This window comes from Pogona vitticeps, chromosome 15, assembly GCF_051106095.1.
Source record: "Pogona vitticeps strain Pit_001003342236 chromosome 15, PviZW2.1, whole genome shotgun sequence".
In the NCBI taxonomy this organism is placed as follows: domain Eukaryota; kingdom Metazoa; phylum Chordata; class Lepidosauria; order Squamata; family Agamidae; genus Pogona; species Pogona vitticeps.
The window spans coordinates 4,573,515-4,600,000 of NC_135797.1; the positions used below are offsets into that span (position 1 = coordinate 4,573,515).

Here is a 26,486-nt window from a genome sequence, read left to right on the forward strand (position 1 = left end):
TAAAATTTGCCTTTTTTCAGCATCCATGGGGAGGCAGATATGGGGTCCCACTTAATATCTTCTCTATCAAAGCCTCTGGCAAGGCAGGGAAGGCTTCAGGCAGGGAAATTTACGCCCCACGACTGCTGAACTACAGCTCCCATCATGCTGCTCAGGAAGAACGGCTAATGCTAAGGAGAACTGAAGTCCAATACCTGAAGGACCACCATCTCCCCGATACTGTGGTAGAGACAAAATGCAAATTAGTCCACAACACTATTACAAGAGGTGGATTCAAAACAAGGAGATAAGGATGCAGAATATTGTACATTGATCGTGAAATTATGGTTCAATTTATTTACAACATGTAGAAAACTGGAGAACAAGGGTGCTCGGAATTTATTTCCTCTTTTAGAGAAAGCAAACTTAACAGATTCTTCTCTGTGGTGGGGGAGAAAAGAAATTTAACACTTATGCCAATACTTTACAGATCTTTACATTTTTTTTTCTTGTGAACAGACAGGAAAAAAAAAATCAGTTCGTTGGTGCCTTCTCCACTCGTTACATTTCTGCCGGTGCAGAAAATGTTCGGCTTAGCAGGCCCCGAAAGGAGAGCCTGCGGCAGTTCTGAGTCAAAATAAAACAATCCCAAGGGTTTCACCTCTTCAGCTACGACAGCAATTTCACCGGCGTCCTGAGGCCCCAAAGGCTGACGAGGCACCTCTTCCGTTCAAAGAGCCACGAAGCGCCGTTCGGTCGGAGCTGCTAAGATGCCACAGCTGAGAAAGGGGGGACTCTGCGCCGACCCGTCGGAGAGCCAAACGGGCCGGGATAAAAACTCTTTGAGAGGACCACTCCGGATCAACACCTACTCCCCCGATCCTCTGCATCAATGCCGTATACTGTCCCAGACTAATGGAACTCAGCAAAATGGAAGTGGGCAAGAGAGAAAGAGCGAACCAAAATCTTACCTGCCAGCTAAAAGTAATCTGAAACAACATAGGCTGCGTATGAGACCATAAAAATGGGATTTTGCACTGAAAGGGCACACTGGCTAGGAAGTGACCAAGGATCAATTATTATTATTATTTTTAAAAAGGTGATTCCCCAGGGTAGATTTTCCGGCAAAAGGTTCACCCTACCCACCCTAGTCGGCAGAGCCCGAGCCTCAAGCGCAAAAGTAAAATCCAGTTATGAACAGAAACACAAGCGAAAACACCCACGGGCTTAAGTCAAGAGCGGACTGCCTCTTCTTCCAAAGCCTGGGAGGGAGGGAGGTGGGGACACGACAGCAGGGACCGAGAAGGGAGGAGGAAGAGGAGACCAGACCCTCCCTGCCAGGCTTTAAGGCCGACGCTGTTTTCTTCTACCGTGTTCTGATAATCAGCCTGTGATTTTCACAGTCGCCTTTCCACAGACCAAGCCCCTGGCAGAAGACAGCGTGTTTAAAAAAACACCGAAACCAAAGGAGGAGAACGGATGAACAGGGGGAGGGCATGGCCCACCCCCCAGAAAGGGCGTAACTGCATCTCAAAAAGCTTGTGCAAAGGTTATCACGGATGGTCTAGATTTGGCCAACGTTGTTTTGATCGTATACATGCGTTATTGCTTGAGGAGATGGAAAGGGTGCCGGCTGCGGGCGGCTACGGGGCCATCCAGAACGGTATCTGTTGCTTGGCCCGTTGCTGCGACGAGGGGTACTGGTATCCTAGGGTCCACATCTGCGAGTAGCCCGTTGTGCTTTTATGGCCTCCGTGCTCTTCCTCTTCGTCCGAGGAATCGCCCGTGTAAGCCACCAGGCCAAACCCCTTCTCGCCGGTTTTCATCTTCTTGGCTGGATGATCTAGAGAGGATGCAGGGGGAGAAAAAAAAGAGAGAGAGAGAGAGAGAAAAAACATCCCACCCCGAAAGAGGAAAAAGTAGAACAAATTCCCCAAACACGTTAATTCAAAATTAGAGGCATTGTAAAAACATCGTTAGTCGGACACCATTTTGAGGTCACGGAGCGACCGGTCACCCCGGGGGAGAAGGGTCACGCCACACAGCGTCAGCCACGGCACAGGTGATCCATCAGAACCATGTAAGAGAACAGAAAAGAGAGAGAGAGAAAAAAAGAAAGACACAGAAAAAAAAAGGAAAATTAAAGTTAGCAAAACGAAGGCACGTTAATGCTCACCGTTAAAGAATGCATGTTTAAAAGGACCACTACAGACGGCACTTGGCTCGTTTTGATTTTAGGAATCCTAGCTAAGAAGGTATGGTCTGCATCTTCAGGAGTCTGAGAAGCATCAAAACTGCAGGCTCAACTCTGCCGGCACAAAACTCTCAAGTTTAGCAACAGCCGGGAAGCAGAATTTCACTAAAGCGTGCATACGTATCACCCTGACAATGCTCCACGCTTCCACATCAAAAGGCAAAACTCCATACTTTTCCAGGACATGCAATTCCTGGAAAGAGTATAACATGGTACTAGGAAAAAAGGGGGGGAAGAGGGGGGGGGAGAAGTAGACTTTGGTCTAGATGGGTGGGGTATAAATTTAATAAATAAATTAAACTACAGTTGTGACAGCAAGGAAGGGCTCAGAAGGGGAAAGGCAACCTGGAAGACACTTTGTCTGTTTGGTCAACTGGATGGCTCAGGATTCACAGAGAGAACTATAAATATAACTCTGAGAAACAGAGACGTGGACAAGGCACTTGGTGAAGTTTCGGCTTCCCTCCCACCTCCAAACGGGGGGTGGTGGTGGTGGAGGTGTCTTTCCTTATGCGTATCAAGAGTGTTGTGCAATTTTAAATGATGGATGTATTTGAAATCTAGTGAACGGGAGGCAGCGTGGAAGGACGCACAACAGCCTCGCCCCCCCCCCCCAATACCGGAAGAGTCATGTCTCCTAAGAACGAGATTTCTGAATTAAAGGCCTCCCCCCACCCCCCAGTCTCGTAATCTGGCCAGAGCGAGTTTCCTTTCAAATTATAAGTCTGGGACTCCCTTTTTAATTCCAAAGATCTCGCCCCCAACAGCTCCCTCTCTTCCACCTGGCTTAAGAGCTGCTCCTAAGGATAAGCAACGCATTAGCGCTACATGTTGCATGCCACCCTTTTAACGGCTCCTAGGTGGCTTTATTTGTGGAAAACGTTCCAAGGGCTTCTGCGAGCCTCAAGGAAAGGAAGTGGCGGGAGGATTTGAGCCAGCAGGACTTCCGCTCCCGACCAAAGCAGCTTCCCTTTATATAGATGTGTAGAACAGGAATGAAATACACAGAGCATCCTGGAACGTTACGCCGCCTGTTTTCAGAGAGACCAAGAAGAGGACGCTCGGTTTTCGGTTCCCAGGTGGCTGGATGCAAATCGCACCTTCTACTTAGATGTATGCACTTTCTATAAACAAATGTCTCCTGAGTTGTCAAGAGGACAGGCAACGGAAACTGCATGTGCAAGAGGATGAAAGAGGGGGAAATACACCTTTTTGGGGGGCCAGTGCCTCGCGGATACTGGGGAAAGCCGATACAACAAGCTGCTTAGGCCGGAACTCAGCAGAGCCAGCGCCCATGGGGAGCAAGCAGAAGCCACGCCTCCCGGCTGCACATGCTCACCATTGCCACCTGCTAAGGACCCGTTTCGATCATCAGGTTCCACCTTCAATCCGGATGCTGGTAATGCTGGTGGAGGCATCAGCTGCCTGCTCAAAGGCAAAACCGGGGGGTGGGGGGAGGAGAAGGAGGGGGTGAATAATCAGCATTCTAAGGACATTAACTTAATGGTACCCTGATACAGACTCCTTCTCATCCCAAATGGACATCAAGTACAGCAGGATTCCCATTATCTGCAAGGGACTGGATCCCAAGCTCTCTCCCACAGATACTGAAAAATGTGGATCATGGCAAACCCATAGCAAATACGCTTTTGAAATTTAATTTATGAATTCCTTCCTTGAATGGTGAGAGGAACTTCTCTTCCTATCTGAATCCCCGCTTCTACCAAGCTAGGATGGCTCCTAACATAGCGTCTCTGTGCTCCTCCGTTCTGAAAACTCATCCTCGGTGCAAGGAATGGATTTGCCAGAGTTGAAACTGCTTCAGCTCTTCCCAGTTTCACTGACCATGGTTAAGTGATTCAGTGGATACCGATCCCGCGGATAAGGGAGTCCTAATGCAACCGATCAAGGACATAACTGGTCTCTTTTCCCCGGCCATGCAGTTCTCTCCTGCGTTTCTGTGACCCTCAAACACGCTGTGCTGTACGAGCGAGAACATTCACTGTTCTTGCAGGCTATTCAAAGCTCCATCGGACAAGTGGGAAAACCTCCCCCCTGGTCCACCCAAACCCCTAATATATGAAATTTGGTCACAGCAAACCGCTGGGCAAGACCGGCCACCTACCTGTCCCTCTCTCGCTCTTTTCCTGAGGAACCCGCCGGCTTCGCGCCTGCTCCGTCCACCTCAGTCTGACTGCAGAAGCCTGTACCTAAATTAGTCATATGAATGGGTCCATGCTATGAGCAGAAAAACACAGTGGCATTAGCAAACCTAAGACGAGGATGCCGGCTATTAGCTCCTTAATGACAATCTGCAGGAGAGCCCCCACCTAGTTTTCACATGAGCGCTAAAGCACCACAAGAGCCCTCTCTATTCACTTTTCCTGGGGCCAAGCAGGTGGCACAAAGGCAGGAACGAAGCTCATGCTTCATCGAACGGATGTCCCAGTTTGAAAACTATGAGCATAACTGAGATTTTACATTTCGCTTGATGTTTTGTTGAATAGATTTGTGAATGTTTGCTGTGGTTGTTTTTTTGTTTTTATTATTATTATTCATCTGTTTCTCTCTCTCTGTTCTGTTTCTCTGCATGCTGCTCTAAAACAGGAAAGGCAAATGAGAGGGGCAGGAAATACCGTATTTTTCGCACCATAAGACACACTTTTTTCCCACAAAACAGGGGGGTGGAAAGTCTATGCGTCTTATGGAACGAAGAAAACAGATTATATTTTCCTGTTTTCTTCTCCTAAAAAATTGGTGTGTCTTATGGAAAGGTGTGTCTTATGGAGCGAAAAATACGGGTAAATTAAGATCTCTATGTGCCCACCCAACTGATGTCTATAGAAAGCTTCATCGCTTTTCTTGATTTTTGGGGGGAAGGCTGATTTTACCCAGTTGAGAAGGACCAAATTTAAAAAAAACCCAAAACTTGCAAACCATCAGCAGTACAAAAAAAGCTTAAAACACCAAAACACCCCCCCAAAACCATCATCAATTAATGTAACAAAGCTGCAAGTCTCAAAAAAAGTGACGACCTTGTTGTTTAGAAGGGCATTTGGGAATATCATTGACAAAACTACGTCCTGTCTACATTAACAGTGGTTCTCAACCTCAGACTTCCACATGTTCTTGGACTACAACTCCCAGAAGCCTTCACTACCACATCTGCTGGCCAGGATTTCTGGGAGCTGAAGTCTAAGAACATCAGAAGGCCTGGGGTTGGGGACCCCGGCTCTACAAGCTAAGCTTCATTCTGGCTCATTATTCCTGATGCAATAAGCCTATTGATTATTTACTTCTTTGCTTGGTATATTTCCTGATCTGCTCCCCAACCTTGTTAAGGCTGAAGTACAGGGGTTAAGGCTGAAACCGAGGGGCCCGTTGCAGATGGAGGGCAGAAGATAAATATTTATTAAATGAGAACAGCCGGGAACTCCCTCGCACGCTCCTCTGAGTCCCATCTCAGAAAAATGGGGAATATTTTAGTTAACACACAAGAAAGACAGGACATTTTTGAAAAGTAAATGATTTTTTTTTAAAAAAGAATTTTTGTTCTCTCAAACAGGTAAAACACTGGGAAAAACTCTCAGTGTAACCTTAGCCTTTAATAAAGACAGGGAAATTCAACCCCGAGAAAGATTAGCTGCTGTTTTCTTCAGCTACAATCCCTCTGGGCACACATACCCGCAAGGATACTGGTGTTAGTCTCTTACAGCAAAAACAACTAAGAATCCTGTGTTGTCTTAAGGACGACCAAGTTTTACTCAGCGTGAACGGTCATGAACCGCAGGCCGCTTTTATCTGACAAAATGATTACGATGCCGCAACGCTCTTGGTTTTCAGTGCCAAAAGACTATCGTCCAAATGTGCATTGATATCCTTCAATACAAACCCCAAAATTTATTGTAGTAAAACTAGATCAATATAACTGGGGATGTATACGATTGTCCTCCATCAGAATCCTAAATCTTAAACCTATTGCTTTCTAATTTACCTAAGACGTCCTTCACTCTAAACCTACCCCAAGCCTTCCAGAATCTAACAGCCTTTCTGAAACAAACCTTTAATGCATCATTTCCCTTGACCGCAAATATCAGCGAGCCGATGTTTTAAGTCTGTTTCATCTGGGGTTTGGGACAACAACTCCCATGTTCCAGAGCACTCAATGGCTAAGCTGGGCTGCCGGGAGTTGCAAGAGGAAACGCCTGGAGTGTCGGATTTGGGAAGGGTGTCTTTCAACAAGGAGTAGGAAGCCTTGGAGGGTCCAATACCCATTTTTACTCCTATAAAAAGGTGAATATTTTGAAGGGGGGGGGAAATAAGTCCCTTCTAGATTCCAGAACTCCTCTTTCAATTTTGTTGCATTGGGGGGGAGAGGAATTAAAACTGTTATTTCATATCAAAATCACAACTCTTGGGGGACTTCCAGAGGACTTCTCCTCATGTTCAAACTTCTTCTAGCAGAAGGCCAAAGTTGGGTGGTTGCAGAGATTTACACCCAAGGAAAGAAGGTACTGGGACCACATTTGGTGGCACTCTGTTTACCGTCTTTTAGGGCCTTAAAAAGCTCCTTTTCGCACTACAAAGGAGGGAGAATGCTAATAATCTTGGAACAGCAGAGCTGGAAGGGACCCAGCGGATCATCGAGTCCAGCCCCTCTCAAAGTGGCACCGTGGGGGTGTGTGGAATCAAACCTTCGGCTCCGCAGAAAGAGGCCTGAACCACAGAGCTATCCAGTTGTTCACATTCCCTCCCCACTGAAAGTTGCTGATTTAAAAAAAAAAAAGAACCAAGAAGGCTTGAGTCTTCTTTGGAAGGCTCACTCCTGGACTCGGGGGCCTTATCCGCACATTATCCCACCCGCAGGCCAGAGCGGCATATCAGGATAGTGCTGACTAGGAGAGGCAACCGGGGCCTGTAGACGAAGACAGTGGCAGGGGGCTTCTCTGTGGGAATGAACCTGGCACGGCCCCAGCCCTATGGAAAGCAGAGGGAGAGGGGGCGCTGGCGTTAAGGCGACAGTGTATCACTCCACCTGGTATCCGAGCAGCCCGGATTCTCGCTCGTCCGGCAGCTCCTCGGTGAAGCGCCTCTTCTGGCCCGGCTGGGGCTGAGGGGGCTGAGGGGGCTGCAGCGGCGGCTGTGTGGCAGCCGGCAAAGTCGTCTTGACGGGGGCGGTGGGGAGGAAGGGCGTGCTCAGCGGCGTCTGGAAAGGATGGGGTGGCGGCGGGGGGGGAAGAGAGAACAGAAAAAAAGCATTCTGGGATAAGGACAGATTTAAACAAGAAAAAAAATGCAAGATGCGCAGTGGCTTTGCAAAACAGAGAGAGGGAGAACCACATAGCCCATCAACCCCCATCTGGTCAACCCCAAGGCCCGAGCTTGGCATAGGCCAGGGAGATCCCACCCCCACCCAACAGAAATGAAGCTGCAAGCAGGGGCGGGGCCCCACTGGACCTTCCCCGCCAAGACAGTGCTGGACTACGACTCCCATCAGCCACAACCAGCACGGTGCAGGAGGAAAGAGGGTGGAAGTTGGAGCCCAACACCTGGCAGGGGATGGATGACGGAACACAGCCCTGTTCCCGCTTAAGTGCAGCCCCTGAACTAGGGAGGAAGAGAAGCACCCTGAAAGTCTCAATCACAACCAAATAAATACAGTAGGGGCCGCCGTATCCGTGGGATCAGTACCCACGGTTTCACTTATCTACTGCCTGAAAAAAAAAGAAAGAATAAACGAATTGAAAAAAAAAAAAAACCCCAGAAATACACATTTCCAAAGATGGAACCAGAGACTATGCTATATAAAGGCGGCTTAACTGAAACCTACTCATTGAGAAACTAGAAGTGCTTCATTTTTCCGCTATTTCCGGCATCCGCGGGGGTGGGGGGGCTTGGAACCGATCCACTGTGGATACTTTGGTCCTACTGTCCTCCATTTTTTCTTTAAGACTGGGGTTGACAGAGCACGTCTCTCATGACAATGAAGTCCGGGAGGTGGTGTCTCACAACATTAAGGGACCACACTGTGTTCACCCCTCTTTAAAGGGACAACAACGCCCCCCCCAAACCTGCCCCAACCACCCTCTCAAAAGACACTTGGGGGGACGGGATGCACAGAGCGGATCAACACATGCAAGCGGAAGGGCGGTTCTCTGCCAACGGCCCCACGGCCTTACCTGCCCCGTGCTGGCGGGAGGCTGCACTTGCGTGATGGGGTACTGGGTGGGCACCGGAGGGACTCCGGTGGGCAGGGCCATCACCCCCGGAGCCAACGGTACCGCTGGCGGCACGATGCCCGGCACCCCGTAAGGCGGCTGTACGGGCTGCTGAGGGGGCGGGACCACGGGGTAGCCAGCCTGGAAGCCGTTGGGCGGATAATAGGGCGGTTGCGGGGGAACGGTGGCCAGAGTCGCCGGTTGCGTGAAGCCTGGACGGGAAGAGAAGTTGCAGATTTTCATATATAAAAGGGTTTGTTTCTTAACTCTCCCCCCTAAATTCTTTTTTTTCCAACTGCCTCTAAAACACACAAAAAAAGTACACAAACTAACAAAAAAAATCCCGACCTACATACATAAACAAAGCGCCACCTCCATTGGGACCCTCTGAAGACATGCTGCGTTTATTTCATTTATGATGCCCATTCCCCTTGCAAAACAGCATTGCTTCTTTTGACGGCAGAAGGCCTTTCCGTTTAATTAATAACCAACAAAAGTTCTCCGCCTCCCACTACAGATGGAGGAACTCTTATGTACTTTCTTTTCAAAGTCCTCAAACCTCATCGTTCCCACGAGGCCTCCTTGGCCTTTCCTACTTCTCCTGCTAAAAACAATAGGAAAATAACAAGTTAAGTGCTGCGCACGGCCAATACACACCTGTCAGGGGGACCGCCGTGGTTATCTGATTCACAAACCGCGAGTATTCAGCATGGACCTTGGGAGAGATCGAGCAGGATCAGACACTTCAGTTTTAATACAGAGGGTCCCTGATACCAATCATGCTAACAGGACGCTAGAAGGCCCCGCTCAGAGAAGACCAAGCTGTTAGATTCCTTCGCGATGAAATGAATTAAGTGCTCATCCCTCCCGTAAAAGGTCATTTTGAACTTCCCCATGGGTACGTTCATGTCCACTAACTTCTTTAAAGAAAGAAAGAAAGAAAGAAAGAAAGAAAGAAAGAAAGAAAGAAAGAAAGGAAGAAAGGAAGAAAGGAAGGGAGGGAAGGAAGGAAGGAAGGAAGGAAGGAAGGAAGGAAGGAAGGAAGGAAGGAAGGAAGGAAGGAAGGAAGGAAGGAAGGAAGGAAGGAAGGAAGGAAGGAAGGAAGGAAGGAAGGAAGGAAGGAAGGAAGCTTCATGTGATTTGTGCAAATAGTAAGACATTTGACTTACTGTTTGTAGTAAATTCTCACAGAGCTTTTTGGCAGCTGCAAGGCCTTCTGGTTTCGGATGGCTGTAGGAAAACACACGCCCGCACACCCTGTCAAATTCTGTTGAAAACCCACCAAGAGGCACAACCCACGCTGCCCTAGGGGTTCCCGGATTCAGTATCTGCAGCTTTCCCCTCAATTTCAGAAGCGCCCTGCCATCAGAAAGCCTGCCCTTTCCATACTGAAGGGATCCCCAAGAGAAAAAAAAACCCTTGTAATCTATCCTGAGTTACATCTTGTAATGTGCAAGGTATTGTATTATATACCTTGTATTACGAACAATTCAAGACAAAACTGCCCTCACCTTATTTATTGGAAACCTCTGGCTTACTCTCAACTCCTATTAAATATTAAGCTAATGAAATGGTTCTGAATCTAATTTGAAACACTCCCCACTACATAGGCTACCATAGGTAAAGGTTCCCCTTGATATTCAGACCAGTTGTGTCCGACTCTAGGGCGCGGTGTTCATCTCCATCTCCGAGCCGCAGAGCCAGCGTTTGTCCGAAGACAGTTTCCGTGGTCACGTGGCCAGCGCGGCTAGACACGGAACGCCGTGACCTTCCCACCGTGGTGGTACCTATTTATTTACTCGCATTTCCATGCTTTCGAACGGTTAGGTTGGCAGGAGCTGGGACAAGCGACGGGCGCTCACTCCGTCATGTGGCTTCGATCTTACGACGGCTGGTCTTCTGACCTTGCAGCACAGAGGTTTCTGCTGTTTAACCCGCAGCGCCACCCGTTCCTAGGCTACCATGCACACCCATTATTCTCGCCTGGGACACTCCCATCAGCTCTGAAACCAGACCATGTCCCACCTGATATAGATGTACATCGGCTCAAAGGCTTCTCGGCCGGAGGCGGGTTCGATGCAGCCGGAGCCCTTCCCCCGGAGGAAGACCTTGGCGCCCGTCTCGATCTGGATGTGCTGCAAGTAGGAGCAGCCGGGACCTTCGACTTTCTCCTTGACGCCAAAGGTGGGCACGGCGTGCTCCAGGCCGACAAACAGCTTGTCCTGGACGTAGTGCATCTGCGGGCACACAGAGACCGGCGTTTGGAGGCTCGGCCTTGGCCCCCGGACCTCGGCAGGCGCAGCCATCCAGACGCATAAACGGACTGACCGTTATGTTCGCATGGACGCCTAGGGGGCGGTTTGAGGCTTCGCATTTTGCAACACAGAGGGCAAAAAGGAGGGCTGGGAGCCTGTTCCTCCCTCTGCGCGAATCCCACCTTGCTTGGGTTCTTGCCCCAAACCCCAGGAACAGGAAATGCACACAAACAGTCCCTTTCGAGAAAGGCGGTCCTTAAGGTTCCTAGAGGAAGTTATCCATCAGCTTGAGGACCACTTCGAAGTCAAAGTGCACAGAAAGGCACAGGAATGCACGGTGACACCCTGCTGCAGTGGCTCCCCCAAACGCAGCACTCCAGACCCAAAACCTTATAGGATCCTCACGGAGCAGTGGTTACACTGCAGCACTGCACCCAAGACTCTGCTCAAAACCTGAGCTTGATCACAGCAGATTCTGGTGGCCCCAGCTCAAAGTGGACTCAGCCTTCCGTCTTTCCAAGATCGGTACCTTGAATACCCAACTCACGAGGGGGATAGGAATTATATAGCCTGCCCAATCCCAACTGTCAACCGTCCGCAGAAGGCTTTAAGCTCTGTGGGGAGGTAAATAAGCAGCACGCTTGGCTTTCTCTAATCCAAAAGTGCACACGGATTCTATCCTGCAGTAACCCCGTTCCCCCACCTCGCGCCCTGCACTGCCAGCCTCATCGGACCGGTTTGGGGGGGGAGCTGGAGGGCAAACCCGGAGGGCAAACACCCCGGCTGAGGCCAAGCCAGAAGACCATGTTGTTGGACGGCACAGTGAGGTCTTTCCTCTTCTAGAAGTTGGACCCCTCTCTCCATCCTGTTTTCTCTAAGAGGATCGTATCGGCAAAAGCCCTGCTCAACAAGCTCTGCCTTCTTAGTCCTCTAGGTGGTTGGCCTGGGCAAGGGGAGGAGAGTTGGCCTGAATGAACACACAGGACGCAAACCTATCCGGCCACTATAACCATCAGCCGGCAAAACACAAGGGTTTTCCAGTCATGTCACCCTAACGCCTGGGCTAAGGTGCCCTCCGATGCGCTCAGGGGCCAACGTTTGCACCCCCAGCACATCTCACAGGAGGCGCCCGGCTCGGACAAAACCTGTAAAATGATCGAAGCGAGGAGCGACCAAGCACCAATCTCCAGTTTGGATTTCAGGGTAGTAATCATCAGCTTGTGAACCCACCCACCCCCCCAAAAAATCATGGTGCTCTCCTGGCTGCCTTTGAAAACGGAAAGTGCTTTGGGGGGGCGGGAAATGTAGGGTTTTCCCCACCACCACCACCCACCCACCCACCTGCAGAAGCTGTGGAAGGTGGGTTCACCTTCCTCACCTCTGCCCTAGGGGACAGTAGTGATCATCCTGTTTCTCTCTCTCACACACACACACACATACACACACATCAATACTTACTCCCCCTGACTGGAATGGAGGCTTCTGGCTCACAGCGGGAGGCAGCTGAGCGATGGGCGCCGGCTGGTGGTAGACCGTGACCGTCGCTCCGTTGAATGTCGGACTAGATCCCGTAGCAGCTTTTACGACACCGTTAGTGATGATTTCTTTGATCCGGTTCACGGCTCCTGTAGGACAAGGGAAGCGGTTGGGAGACACACCCAAATAGAAAGCCCACTCCGTTCACCCTACAAGATCTTCCCGTCTTTATTTGCTGAGAACAAGGCAGGTGATCTCGGCAAAATTGCTAAGTTCCTTGGGGAGAGAATTCTCCGGTCCTCCTTGGTGAGTCCACGGACGGAGACGGACCCTGGATTTTAGACACAGAGTGGTGTTTTTGGAAGGCCTCCAATCCAGCCCAATGTAGCGCTGGGCGGAACGGCAGGGCCCCAGCAGCCAATCAATCAGGAAAGCCGCTCCCCATTTCATGGCACCCAGACGCCCCTGCCTGAGTAGGCCTACCAGATGAACTAGGTCTAACTGTCTCAAGTAAAAGGTGGCATGTTGGCCATCCATGGCCTTGCATCAGCCAAGTTACTTACTGTCAACCAGTTCTCGCGTCTGCCCCTGAACGTGCAAGTACAATGGCCGGTCTCTGTTAAAACAAAACCACAAATACAGATTTTCTAAAACTTTCTGTTCCCCCAGCTGAAGCAACCTAATCCACTGCCAACTCTATAGGCATGTGTTTTAACAAGCACCTTTTTGAGCCCGGGCACCTTGTCCAGCAACCCGAGATCAAGAAGGTACTGACTCGTAAGTCACTCTGATAAAGCTTTCCGATGCCTCTCTCTGGAAGTTCTCTCGGCAGCTTTTCTTGCTGCTTCCGACCTGTGACACGGCTGCTAAGCAAAGGCCACCGCCACCCTCAACCCCGCACCCCGCAGGCGTGTCACACAAGGATCCCTTTCACGTCCATTCTGGAGACCAACCAAGAAGGCGGCATGAAAAACACGGAGGGACTCACCCAGGCCCGATCTTTGCTTTCTCTTCTGCAGTCATGTACCTCCCTCGGGTCGAGACGGCCGCACCGCTCAGTTTACTTATCTGCAGACAGGAGGGAAATGTGCTAATGAGCAAGGTTTGTTTTTTTAAAGCCCTCTTAGAGAAGACTAACGGTTAAATCCAGCATTTTTCCCTCTCCACAGTCACTTTGAGGAAACCCAGATAAAGGAACACAAATGTAATACAGTGGTGCCTCGCTAGACAGTTACCCCGTATGACAGTTTTTTTCGCTAGACATTTTTTTGCGATTGCTACAGCAATTCGCAAAACAGTGATTCCTATGGGGGAATTTCGTTGGACAATGTTTGGTCCCTGCTTCACAAAATGATTTTCGCTAGATGACGATTTGCTTTTTGCTAGACAATGATTTCGCTAGACAGCGATTTCAGTGGAACGGATTATCATTGTCTAGCGAGGCACCACTGTAGACCTTCTTCATCTCCATCAAATTCTTATTCATAATTATATGATGACTGGAGGTTCCACAAATCCATGCAGAGAAGACGAGGTAAAGGAAGACAATAAGTGCATTAAAGACAGCCGATGAGCTTCATAAGTGGAGCAGGGGAATCAGGTGTGGGCCAGCTTTTTCCAGATTTCTGTCTGGATTGGGTTTTGTTTCTCCCCTGGACGCTGATTGGTGTCTGTGTGTGTCTGTGCGTGTGTCTGTGTCTGTCTGTGTGTGTGTGTCTGTGTGTGTCTGTGTCTCTGTGTCTGTGTGTGTAACGGGGTTGTAAGCCAGCTTCCTGCCCAGGATTTAGGAACTCACCCACTTCGGCTTTAAGAAAACAAAGTAGGAAGCAAAGTGCAAGATGCAAAAGAATTTAAGAGTCGTAAGCCTGACCTCGTCTTGGGTCTGGCCCCTGGTCAAGAGGTTTCGGCAGGTCAGGGGCACGTCATTGATCTCCACTTCGGCAACAACAAGGTCGTCTTTACTCTTGCTGGCGGCTGGCCCTTTGCCAGGGGCCTGAAGCTGTGAACAGGTTGGAAGGAAGGAGAGCAACAAGGTAAGATAGGAGCAAATTCTAGCCAAATTTCCTCACAGAAATGGGACTCCGGGCCCACAGACTAGGAAAAGAGTCTCTCTCTCTCTCTCTCTCTCTCTCTCTAAGTCCAGACTTTCCAGCTTCCAAAGAGAAAGAAACTGATCACAAAGCTGGAGAAATGTTAAATTCGGCAGCCATGCCGGCTTGGTAAGACCGGTATCGTTTTTTAAAACCCATTTTCCCAACTCCTGACTGAAGAGTTCGCATAAAACGATTAACACCCTCTTTAAAATACAAGGACAAAGTTAGAAAAAAGTTGGCATCCAGAGCAAAGAACAGGCTGCATATCAAAGAGAACTGTTCACAGGTTGAAACGCCATATAATATAGTCACTGTAAGCGGCGTATACTTTATAAAGTTAGTTGTCCTAAATGCAGGGGTTCCCAACCTTGGGTCCCCAGATGTTCTTGGACTAAAACTCCCAGAAGCCTTTCCACCACTTGCTGTGCCTGGCCAGGATTTCTGGGAGTTGTAGTCCGAGAACATCTGGGGACCTAAGGTTGGGAAACCACTGCCCTAGAGGACCCCTACATAATTTACCCCACGTAGGTTCTTATTTGACCCATCCATTGGGCTATGGGGGTTGCAGGCCAGATTTCAAGGCCACATTGCTCCATTTCAGGACACACAGTCGGACCCCCGTATCTGTGGGGGATCGGTTCCAAATCCCCCTACAGATGCTGAAAAACACAGAATGCTATTTTGATAGCAAACACGATCCACAGCATGGCCTCTGGCTCCCTCTAATGGCCAGTTCTGCAAACTTCATCATTAAAATATACATTTCTTGGAATTTTTATTTTAATATTTTCAGACTACGGATAAGTGAATCATACTTATCCCGTGGATAAGGGGGTCCTACTGTATAACAAAAATGGGGAAAACCATTATAGCACCAAAACACGGACAGGCTGGTTTCAGTGTGAGCTGATGCGACTCTCAATCCACTTCTGTCAGACAGAATTCTTTTCCTTACATGGGAGAATATTGTTTATTTTCCTACTTCTAGTTCGGATTCACCGATAAGCTCCAGACCACTTTCCTGTTCTTTGTTTGCACATCCCATCATTTGGGCTGTGCCGGCTTTGGTTTCAGCTTGCTCATTACCGGCCTCGCGTCCAATACTTTCCCACACACTGCCAGACACAGACCTTATCTGCCGCGTTCGGTGCCGGCTTCAGCTTCCCTTTGGCCATTAACATAGCGTTGATTTTGGCAGCCACGGCAGCCGCCGCGTCGAGAGCTCCCAGAGGGGCTGCTGAACCCTCAGATCCCGATGTCCCGGAGACGCCATCTCCGCTACTCGGAATGGGGCGGCCTGGCCCAGGGGCGGTGGCAGGAAGGAGGTAGACCGCTGGGGATGGCCCAGGCTGGTCCCACTTGCTACGACGCCTGGAAGATAGAAAGACAAGAAATAATCCTTCAGAGCAGAAGCTTTTCCTTAGAATTCTTGCCCCTATGGCCACTAGACTTAAAAGTTAGAACATCACATTTGAACAGCTTTGATTCCTTATCTCGGTATTTCATTTTAGAACCAGACCAGACCACATGGGCGGGATATAAATAAAATCAAATCAATCAATCAATAAATAAATAAGAACCGCCGAGAAGGAAGGGACTCTAAAGATCATCTAGTCCAGTCCTTTGTCATGGAGGCCCATGGGGAGAATCGAACTCCCAACCTTTCCCTAAGTCTGAGATAGGCCGGAGTTTATTTATCCAGGGAGAGTGGAACTTGCAAAGATTCAATATTTTAGACTGCGACTTCCAGAATTCTGCCGCCTCCCCAGCCAGGAGGTTAGTGCCCCAAAATATCTGGAAGCCACAGTCCAAAAAAGGCAATTTTTTACCCCAGTTCCCAGTGAGATTTATAGGCTACCCTGACAAGGTCTCGATACAGGGCAGGGCTCTTCATAAACAGTCAACTTTATCCATCCTCTCTACGCTTAACTGTGAGTGCTGGGGCTGCCTGGAATGCAGTCGGCAGCATGAAGATGAGCAGAAAATAAGACTGAAGGTAACTCGGAAGACAAAACAAAAAAAGATTGTGAGATGGTCATACACACAGTCTTTGCCAAGGTGCAGAAGCAAATCTCAGCTCTGTAAAGTCACCATAACACTTATCAACTTATATCATGTTCTTGAGCGCTCTGCTTTCGTTTGCTCCACACCACATGATATGGGCATGTTCTACTATTACTGATGAGGGATTAAATTAGCAAGACAGGGTTGCCTAAGCCATCTGTTGAGCTCATCACCGAGTTAGGGACTTCTATTTATTTATTTTATTCATGACATTTATATCCTGTCCATCTAGTGACTAAGGACTATTTTGGGCAGCTAACGACGGACGGTTAAATCACAAGTACTCAATCCCACCCACAAGGAGCCGATCAACATCAAAAACCCAGGATGTCCAAAAAAAGAGAGAAGGAAGCCTGGGGGGGGGGGGGGCAAATCAAAATCAGCAGTGAATTCAATTCATGGGCCCACGAGGATGTCAAAGAGGTAAGATATTTCTAGATCAGCACCTCAGCTACGGCACCCACACGGGGCACCCGATGTGAAAGCAATAATCGGGGAGGGAGGAAGATAGCACATGCCAGATTACTGTATGTTAAACCCTCAAAAGGTAGCAAATGTTCTTTCAGTGCAGTTTTCTTTATCCCTGGAACAAATAAGGTAAGGGCTGCAGCTGAATGGTGTGTTTTGCACAGAGAAGATTCCGATTTTAATCCTCAAAAAGTTCAAATCGGCCAGAGGGCAGCTTCTGTCATTTAAACACCATGTTTAACAATGGAAGACCCCTTTTGTTCGTTTTCCCTGATTTTTGTCAACCCCCCTTCTCATGTTTAAGGAGGTTTTTTTTCCCAATGACAATAACTATCTGGGTTAGTACCAGGCCTCATTTAATATTCCTAAAACTGAAAGACAAACTTGCAGATTTTTAAATATTTTTGAACTGTTTTTAAACTCCCTTAAAAAAAATCTTAATACATGCTTCATTCGTTTTAAAAATACGATAGGCACATAGTGTTTTTAAATATGTTGTTCTATCCACTGTGAGCTGTCTTGGATCTCCTACGGGGAGAAAGGTGACATATAAATCACATAATAAATGGAAGAACAGGGATATATGCCCTTAAAGCACTGGTCCCCATATGTTCTCGACTACAATTCCCAGATATCCTGGCCAGCACAGCTCGTGGTGAAGGCTTCTGGGAATTGTAGTCCAAGAAACTCCGGGGACCCCAGGGTGGGGAATCACTATCTTAAAAGCAAAGTGCGGCAGCTGTCCGGGGGTGGGGGAAAGCAGATGCGAAACCTGAGGAAATAATTAAATTATTCAGCCATCTAGCCCTATTGTGGGTTTCCATTGCATTCTTCCCACTGCCCCTAGGGATCATCATCCTCATCTTAGAACGGCAGAGCTGGAAGGGGACCCTAGAGAGCATCAAGCCCAGCCCCTCTCAAGGAGACCCAGGAGTGGGATTCGAACTCCCAACCTTTCTTATGAAATGATTTAACAAATTGTCTTTTAATGGTTAAAGCTTTTGATCCTGTTCTCCTTCCCACCAGCCTTAGGAAGAGGAGGAGATGGAAGAAGAGAAAAGGTGGCGCTGGGAGGATCTCCAACCTCAGGTATTCCCACCCTTGGGGGGGAGGAAGGGGAACCCCCAGGGGGAGGTGTCTTGGGACTACAACTCCCAGAAGCCTCTTCACCGCCAGGCATGCGGGCCCGGGGGGGGGGTGTTGCTGGGAGTTGTCCTCCAAGGGAGTAGGGAATTTTTCCACCTGGGCTAAACCCACTCGGGGCTGCTGGGACGACCCCCCCTCTTCAGTCACACCCTCCCCCACGGGGGGGGGCTTCGTTCCCTGCTTGGCCTCAGGCGGCAAAACGTGAGGGGGTCGGCACTCTGGGTCCCGCCCTGAAGCCCAGCCTTTCCTCCCCTACAGGCAGGGCCCGCGGGGCGGGGGGGGGGGCTGAGGAGGAGGGGATGATGGGAGTTGTAGTCCTCGCCCCCCAAAACCGCCCCGCCCCCCCCACCACCACAGAAGGAGGCCCGAGGCCTACCAGGGTCCGTTCCCCCCCCGCTCCCCTCCTGGGGTCTTCCCTTCCCCTCCCGCCCGGCGCGGCCTCCTCACCCTCCGGAAGCCCCGGACTCGCGTGGCCCCGCGCTGCCCGTTGACATGGCTCGCACGACCCGCCTCAGGCCGCCGCCGCCGCCGCCGCCTTCTTCGCTGAGAAACTTCCTTCCCCCACCACAAAAACACGTCACTTCCGCCCCTGCAGCGCCGCCGAGCGGCCGCGACGCCACTTCCGGTCGTTGTCGTAGCGACGGCAGCTAGTTCCGGCCCGGGCGGAAGAGGGGGAGAACCGCAGATTTACTAAAAAATAGCATGCCACCCTTGGGCACAATTTCCGGGTTCCGTCGGCTTGATCTGCTTTCTTCCTCTTTTCTTCTTCAGATAGGAAAGGAAGGGGTTTTAACTTGGGGACGGTCAGAACCCCACTCTCATCATCATCATCATCATAATCATCATCATCATCATCATCATCATCATCATCATCAGTAGAGAGAACAATAAAAAAAACAGGGGTGGGTAATTGTCTTTATTGGAGGGCTAAGAAAAAATCTGAAAAAAATGAGCAAGCTCCACAAACCCTCATCAGTCTGCGTCTTTCCTAGCTGGGAAGGGTGGGTTAGACAAGAAATAGCCCAAATTGTGTGTGTGGGGGGGAGTGTGTGTATTTTAAAAATCTCCCTAGGTAGATGTTGAAGCTAAGAGTTAAACCCAGACTCGATGGTCAGAACAGTCAGGAATTAGGATTATTTTGAGATTTCGTGTTTGCCCCTCCTGTCGGGTTCAGCTCACCACACACTTTGGGGCTAAATGTTGGAGTTTTTGCAACCTTGCAGGCTGCTTTTAGCAAGTTTGGCTGGGAGGGACCTTTCTCGAGTGTCAATCAATCCAGCAGGAACCAATCGTATCTTTCCTCCCTCTGACTTCCAAGAGAGCCCCGCCTCCCTGCTCAATGTTTCACCCTCTCTTGAATCTGTTGAGGTCTGTTGTTGAAAGCAGTCATGCTTCTCCATCTGCTGTTTGATCTGTTAAACAGCGAGTCACGAAACCTTTTCTTCTTTCTCCTACTAGTATCTCTGAGCGAGTTACAGAGACTGTAAGTGCCAGTTAATGAGAAAAGGGAACTTGAAGCGGTATTCGCTCTGTGAATCCTTGCACTTCTGCTGCGCAGCTAAAGAAATTAAACCAAAACCCAAAATCTCTGCAACCCATAAATAAACTGTATTTGCCTGCGGACTTGTATTGGTGGGACAATATTTCTAAATATTTCAGAAAGAGACGCCTCCTCAAAATGCAGATACTCCACGTGAGATAAAATATGAGCCGGAAACATGAACATCCCTTTTCACTTTTCTCTGCTCTTGTTGGAGAAGCCGGTTGGCACTCAGTTCTCCTTTTCGCTTCCTAATTTTAACCATAGCTTTTTGGGTTTGGACTACAAACCCTATCAGTTCATGGCTGGCTTGGGGATGCTGGGTTTTGTAGAGTTTTTTTTTTAAGGTGACATTGCCAAGCGCTGGCTTTAACCTACAAGGATGCTAGCGAGTAAAACAGGGAGAAATATACAATGCCTCGTTCATTGTAAATATCTTTTTCCACTCTTGTCACCTCCTGCATCTTATCTGTGAATCAGCGGGTTTTTATGTCCATGTCAACAAGGATAGGATTTATGCTGTTCTGTGTTCGAGGCCACTTCCTTCCTTCAAGAATTGCAAAGGACGCCAGGACAAAAATAAATCTGAGCCTTGAACCCACAGGAAATGAGCCACTTTTGAGTCATCCCGTTGGCTTTGTGTTGTTGTTTTTTTCTCTTACCCCCAACGTGCAGCTTTCCTGCCCTTATTTCTTATTGGAACAGACAAGAGAAAATGCATGTAGGCCCAATTAACATCAGATAAATTTACGCCAAGGAAAGGCATTGATTTTATCACTGCATTTTTCACACTGGAAAGTATGGGTTCTGTGTATTGTTACGGCCGTACCCGAGGGGTGTGTGTGTGTGCTCCAGTGGAAACGGAAAACCCTCAATATTTATTTTGTGGTCGGCCGAGCCTTGGTTTGAACGGCAAGCCAGAACATACCACCCTGCCGCTGACAAAGCCATTTCCCCACAAACAGACCCAGTTCGGTGTAGTGTGCCAAGGATCGGAAATGGCTGTTTCGTTGCTGCGTTCCGTTCGTAGCGGAATTTAATTTTTCCTCCTCTTCTCTCCCATGATGGATCGCTTCAATATCATCCTATGGGCCTTTCTTTCCTGTGTTTGGAAGGGCGTTCGATGGCTTTTGATCCCACCAACGGTGGATGGTTGGACATGCTCCCCTCCCCTTGCTATGGCCTTTTGGAAACTTTTTTTTTTTTTTGCCCCTGGTGTTTATTCATCTGAAGAATTCTGTCACATCTGGAAATCTGCACTGGCAAAACTTGTGCATGTGGATAACTCCATCTCGTTGTGGCAACACGCCCTCCATTATACAACACCTGAGGCTGCCCTAGGCTTATGCTAGCAAAACCTGCAACAAAATGTTGCAGTGTACAGCGAGTTCCAGATTGAGGAGACCCCCCTCATTTCTATGTGATTTCCTGATGACCTATGAGAACCTCCCCTCGCAGTGCGCATCCAGCGAGCATCCTGAGATCTTATTGGGCCTTTTTAAATAGTCCTGTTTGTGCGTACCCACCGCAGCATGGGTGGCATCTCTGGAGGCAGAAGGCAGCGCTTCCTCACATTTCTGTGTGAACAATGAGCACTATTTAGGTGCCGGACGCAGTACGGAAAAGTTTGCATCCCCCGCAGACAGCTTTCTGTGACATCCCAGCCTCAGTTACACTGTTCGCGCTTTCTGGACGCATTACGATCCAAATTGAGCCTTGGGGAGTTTTTTTTTTAGTTTTATATTTCCCAGTAGCTATCCATGGTCCTGAATCTGTTCTGAGGCCACCGGGACTCTGCACTTGCTCAGATACAGTCTATTCCTTTGTGCATATCTGTCCCCTGAGTTACTGCTTTATATCGGGCTCAGTATTCGAGAAAAATAATAGCAGAATAGTATATATATGGTGCTCCCAGTCCTCATTTTACCCTCACAACAACCCTGTGAGGTAGGCCCGGTTGTGTAACTAATTATCAGCCCACATCTCCCAGGGCATTTCATGACCCAGTGGGGAAACTCGAACCCAGCACTCCAACCATGAAAACATCCCGGTGCGAATGGGTTTATCCACTGAGGTTTACTTGGCAGGCCAAGAAGTTCCTGCATTTTATTTATTTATTTATTTTAAAAAGAAGTAGTAAGATACAATACGAAATGATATAATAAAACATCAGAGCAGGGATGACAGTGTTAAAAAGAGGGTTTGAAAAATGTTGATTTTTTGAATACAGGTCCAGAATCTTTTGGGGGAGGACGTACCTGGAAAAGCAAGTTTTTCGAAACTCTGATTAAAAAAGAGATTCATACATGTCTGGAGCTACCTTCTCTCTCACCCTAGCTATTCTGCTAGGGGTTAGAAGGAAGCTTATATCATACATACGAGATTTACAGAAGTGCCATCCAAATCCATTCAGCTGATTTGCCAAGAAGATGGAGTCCTTGTTCCCAAAGCTGGGAAAAAGGGGGGGTCTTTTTTCCTCTGGTTACTGGCATCTAAAGTAGAGTCATGCAATTTCATCTCGCTGCTCCAGAGAAAACAGCTACCCCACCAATGAGCCTTGTTCGGGGGGCTGCTCTGTTGGAACCTGTTTTCGAAGCTCCAGGGGCATGTATTCGTCAGCCTCACGCATTTTAAGGCCCTACAGGCAGGAAGGGAAAAAAAGGGGAAATCACAATAACAAAGATAAATTAGTATTTCAGATTAAAAACAGAGAAGAAACGACATTAGGACCCCCCATGAGAGACCAGTTCCAAGCCAACCTTGCATGGCATGGTCTCTGGCATCCCCTAGTGGCCAGTTTTGTTAATGACATCAAGAAATATATTTCGCTAGCGAACACTATCCATAGCATTGGACTCTGGCGCCCTTGAATGGCCATTTCTGCAAACTTCGTCATTAAAATATATGTATTTGTTGAGATTTTTCTTTTCATGTTTTCAGATAAGTAAATCAGTGGATAAGGGGCTCCTACTGTTATAAATTACAAAGACTCTGCATTTGAAGGCGCACTTAAAATGCCGTGGTCGTCACGGCGTTTCCCCCCCGCCTCCTGCAATTTGCATAACTGGCCTGTTGCTGATTTGTGATTGGTCATTGGGAAGTAAGCACAGGCTTCATTTGCATGTCTGACGGTTCCGTCACAAAGGTAGGTAGGATTGACGTCTCTGGAAGTCTCCTAGGTTTCAGATTCAAATAAGACACTGCCTATAATCTACAATTTGGCCCCAGTAGGGAAGATTGATGATTTCTGCCTGAAATATTTATTGGCTCACACAGATGCCGGGAGAATTCATAAAATGTTGTAGGAAGTGGGTTTCGGACACATCTAAGCATTTTCAATAGCAAAACCAGCTGCCCCCAGCGATTTTGAAATTTTGCAAATGAATAATCCACATAATCCCAAATGGGCCACGTTACAGTGCCTTGAGCGGTCAATTTTATCTGCAGACCAAAAGGGGCAAGGCTTACCGTATAGACGCCTTCCACTTTCTGGAAAAAAGAGAGGCAAATAAGAGAAGTGAGATTTTTGAGCAGAAAAAAACAAGATGCACGAGGCCAAATATATGCTTATGTTCATCTTTCCCTTCCCGGTGCATCTAAAACTGATCACTCTGTTTGGAATTTTGAAACTAACTCGTCAGAAAAGGCTATTACACAGAACCTCAATCTTTTGCCAAATCTCTTACTAAAACAAGAGAAGACTAACTTGGGGTGGGGGAAGGAATTTCTGTTTATTAGGCATTCATAAGAGGGTGGTTTTTCTCATCCTTTTGTCACTGCAAGCTTCCTGTGAGCTCAGCAGGAGAAGCAGAAATTAGACTCTCTCTCCCCATCCACCTTCCCCCCCCCCGGCACAGAAATTGAGCAACACAGAAGCAACTTCCCCTGTTGAGTTTTGGCCTGTTAAAAATCAACAGTTTAAGGAAAACTCAGATTTCACACACACACCAATCCTGAGACTAGAAATGCTCAAATGGCAGTGGGAAGGAAGGAAGGAAGGTACTCATGATGGATAGAAGGAAGGAAGGAGCTGATGATGGTTGTTGTGCGTTTTTCGGGCTCTTCGGCCATGTTCTGAAGGTTGTTCTTCCTAACGTTTCGCCTGTCTCTGTGGCCGGCATCTTCAGAGGACAGCACTCTGTGCTCTGGTGTAGTTTGGCCTGGGAGTGCAGTATTTATGGCTGTGAGGTCAGCTTTTGTCCTTTTCTGTAGATGGGTGATTAGTGTGTCTTGTTGTGGGTGTATTGTTGTGATAAGGAAGAGAGATTATCTGTCACAGCGTTAGGAAGAACAACCTTCAGAACACGGCCAAAGAGCCCGAAAAACCCACAACAACCATTAGATCCCGGCCGTGAAAGCCTTCGTGAATACATTGAGCTGATGATGGATAGAAGGAAGGAAGGAGCTGATGATGGATAGAAGGAAGGAAGGAAGGAAGTATAAAAAGTCACACAGTGCAAAAATCTGTGCAAATTTGAGAAGATGCTACTACCCGTTGCAAGAAATATTGTTTTCATCAGCACATAAACAAACACACAAACAAACGGAAAAGAAATGAAATGAAGGTGGAGGAAATAAATTGGTGCCCCCAACCGCCTTTTCTAGTTACTTCTGATCTGGGTCCCCCCCTGGTGCCCTCCCTACACCATGCTTGTTTCCATTGTGGAAAGGAGCATCTCTATTTTCTGAAAGATGCCTCATGCAGAAAACCAGTCCTTCCTGCTAAAGCCACTCAGGCCCCTCCTGGCTGGCTGTGGGGCTTTGACCCGGGGTGGCGACATCTCTAGGGGGCAAGGATTCGCAGCTAGAAGGGCAGTGAACCCCCCCCACCCCCTGAGCACAAGATGCTAGTGTCTCCTTCCTGGACAGCAAGGATCCGAAGATGTTCCTCCTCAAAAATGGCCATCCTCAGATCATCCCCATCCCACTCTTCAACGCATCGAAATTGTTGAGCACGCTTACCTAGGACTCTTGACTCACACACAGAAAAATCCCACAGCCGGCCCTACTGTTGGGCAACGCAAACTGATTGTCTCAGATAGCAAGCAGAGCTACTGGAGAGCAGAGCTACTGTATTTCTAGCTCCAGGACTACAGTTCCCATACTCCCCCCGTCCGGTTGAAGGAAAACCCAACCGGGTAATTCAGTGTGGGATACCTCAGCAATATCTGTGCAAAACGCAATGGGTTTTTCCCCCCACTTCGTACCGTTTTGCAGATTTATTGGGGGGGGGACAGAGACAGACAGAAAATGTACCGCTTTTAATTTCTAAGATTTTAGCACCGAAGCGAAATCAGGCAGGACGTACCCTCGTAGTCGGACACCGGGGGAGCTTTTGATTTCTTTCGATTCTGGATCTGAGAAAGGGGGAAATCCCAGCATAAAGTCATTTCCGAGGTTAGAATCACAGTTTAAAAAATTCACAGCATGGTGTGAGCATCACGGTTTACTTTTTGATTCCCCACTCCACAAAATAATGTAATAATCTACTAGCTTCTTTTTGAGGGTGGGGGCTTAATTGTTTCTTCTTTGTATTTGTAGCGACTCTTTTTTTTTTAATCGCTAAAATGAGTCCTATTTTAGATTTGCTCGAAGTTGGTTCTGAATGAACAAATCATACCAACAAAAGATATAAAACAAGAAATTACACCACATGTGGGGGCAACCGTATCTCAGCAGAGAGGCAGTGTGGTGTAGTGGTTACAGGGCTCAGCCGAACTTAAGAAAACCAAACCAATCTTATTCTACACCCCCCACAGGACCTCATTGAAAGGTTACAAGATCCTAGCCCTCCTCATTTACAAAAATTCACTGGTGCATTTTTTAATCTAAAAGATCCGGAATGACTCGCCTTCATTCGGCAGTACAAGAACGTCACAATAATGCCGTAGAGAAAAAGAATCCCGTCCAGGACGTAACACAGCTGCGGTTCCTTCAGCGCCTCTGCAATTAAGAGGTAAAAAATGGGTAACGTTTGTGAGTATTTCAAGGAGGCGTTTGCAAAACACAGCACTCTGAATAAGGGGAATAAAGAGGGAAGGAGATTTTCAGCAAGGGGACAAATGCAGTACAAGGATCTAGATTTCGTGGTGCGTGGGAAAACGTTCTCCGAAGCAGAGTTGTGTTGATGGGCTTGGAAAACCAAAATCAGCGCTCAGAAAATTGCACTTTTGTGGGCTGCAACCCTCAGAATCCACCCGACAGCATTCCTGATTCTCAAGAATATGGGGTGTTGTTGTTTAAAACATGTGGAATAGGAAAGAGAGGGAAGGATCGGCGGCCGATCAGCTTTAGCCATTCCACTTCTGAATGATCTTAATCTCCAGTGGGACTCATATAAAGACAGTCTGGTAGGGAGAAACTCATTAATTAATTTAAATTAATCATGCTGTGTTTCTCCGTCCCTCTCTGTTTCTATTATATATATATAAATATATCTGCCATAGTGATATTGTTTCCTACATGTGCTTTCTTTTTCTGATAGTTTTCCCCACCCTGTTTTAGTTTTCCCTATAAATTTTGACGGTGTTGTGGACGGAGTCACGGATTAGGACTCAGGAGAGCTGAATTCAAATCCTTGCTCAGTTTTGGAAATTCACTGTGAGAACAGCAGTGGAAAGAACCATTCCTTAAATATCATGTTTACCCAGAAAGCCTTATATATATATATATATAATTTGTACAAACACTTGTGTCTTGTATCCAGAGGTTGGGGAAAGGGACGTTTCTGAGTTAAAATATCTCAGAATCTCTCCAGAAAATTATGTAGTTCTAGCAGAGTCAATATTAAAAAATATTAAATGCAACTTCTGAATGTGACTACAAGTGCATGGTTATAGTATTCCTCACTCTTGTATCCTAAATCAAAGCAAGGACGTGATAAAGAAAGTAAAAACTTGCTCATTGATTTCTGGGCCCCTTGGGTTTTACTCCTTGCGGGTGTCAAAGGAAACACATAAAATAAGGAAGGTACGGGAGGGGATTCTGTGAAAT

General features: G+C 48.0%; 2 protein-coding genes and 1 non-coding gene across 5 annotated transcripts in view; all 3 read right to left on the bottom strand.

The window, feature by feature from the left end:
• Positions 1–309: 309 nt before the first annotated feature.
• KHDC4 (KH domain containing 4, pre-mRNA splicing factor) lies at positions 310–18,598 on the bottom strand. Of its 3 annotated transcripts, none has more exons than XR_012082086.2 (14): positions 18,401–18,557; positions 15,406–15,646; positions 14,053–14,181; positions 13,171–13,250; positions 12,746–12,798; positions 12,165–12,331; positions 10,477–10,688; positions 9,621–9,681; positions 9,109–9,166; positions 8,413–8,663; positions 7,269–7,439; positions 4,359–4,443; positions 3,573–3,658; positions 310–1,822 (listed from the first exon to the last, which is right to left on the bottom strand). XR_012082086.2 is itself a non-coding variant. In XM_072984111.2 (14 exons), the coding sequence occupies exons 1-14, from the start codon at positions 18,445–18,447 to the stop codon at positions 1,623–1,625; spliced, it is 1,869 nt and encodes a 622-aa protein (XP_072840212.2). In that variant the 5' UTR covers positions 18,448–18,557; the 3' UTR covers positions 310–1,622. The 3 variants fall into 3 exon arrangements, 2 of the variants coding, with proteins under 2 accessions (XP_072840212.2, XP_072840211.2); XM_072984111.2 differs by having other exon boundaries at positions 4,359–4,471; XM_072984110.2 differs by lacking the exon at positions 310–1,822 and having other exon boundaries at positions 2,221–3,658; positions 4,359–4,471; positions 18,401–18,598.
• Positions 11,512–11,641, bottom strand: LOC140702882 (small Cajal body-specific RNA 4). The gene has a single exon (XR_012082157.2).
• Positions 18,599–21,568: 2,970 nt separating the features above from the next.
• Positions 21,569–26,486, bottom strand: part of FCER1G (Fc epsilon receptor Ig) — a 13,115-nt gene continuing 8,197 nt past the window's right edge. The window contains exons 2-5 of the mRNA XM_020797390.3: positions 25,345–25,436; positions 24,803–24,850; positions 22,962–22,982; positions 21,569–22,131 (exon numbers count right to left, since the gene is read on the bottom strand). Of these exons, the coding sequence (XP_020653049.2) occupies positions 22,033–22,131; positions 22,962–22,982; positions 24,803–24,850; positions 25,345–25,436 (260 nt within the window). The 3' untranslated portion in view covers positions 21,569–22,032. The remainder of the gene's footprint in view (positions 22,132–22,961; positions 22,983–24,802; positions 24,851–25,344; positions 25,437–26,486) is intronic.

Coding starts and splice junctions, on each gene's coding strand:
- KHDC4 (XM_072984110.2), bottom strand. CDS start 18,447: ATGTCAACGGGCAGCGCGGGGCCACGCGAGTCCGGGGCTTCCGGAGG. Junction 10,689..12,164: donor CTCCATTCCAGTCAGGGGGA/GTAAGTATTGAT, acceptor GTGTGCCCGCAG/ATGCACTACGTCCAGGACAA. Junction 9,167..9,620: donor GTGAGAATTTACTACAAACA/GTAAGTCAAATG, acceptor ATCTCTCCCAAG/GTCCATGCTGAATACTCGCG.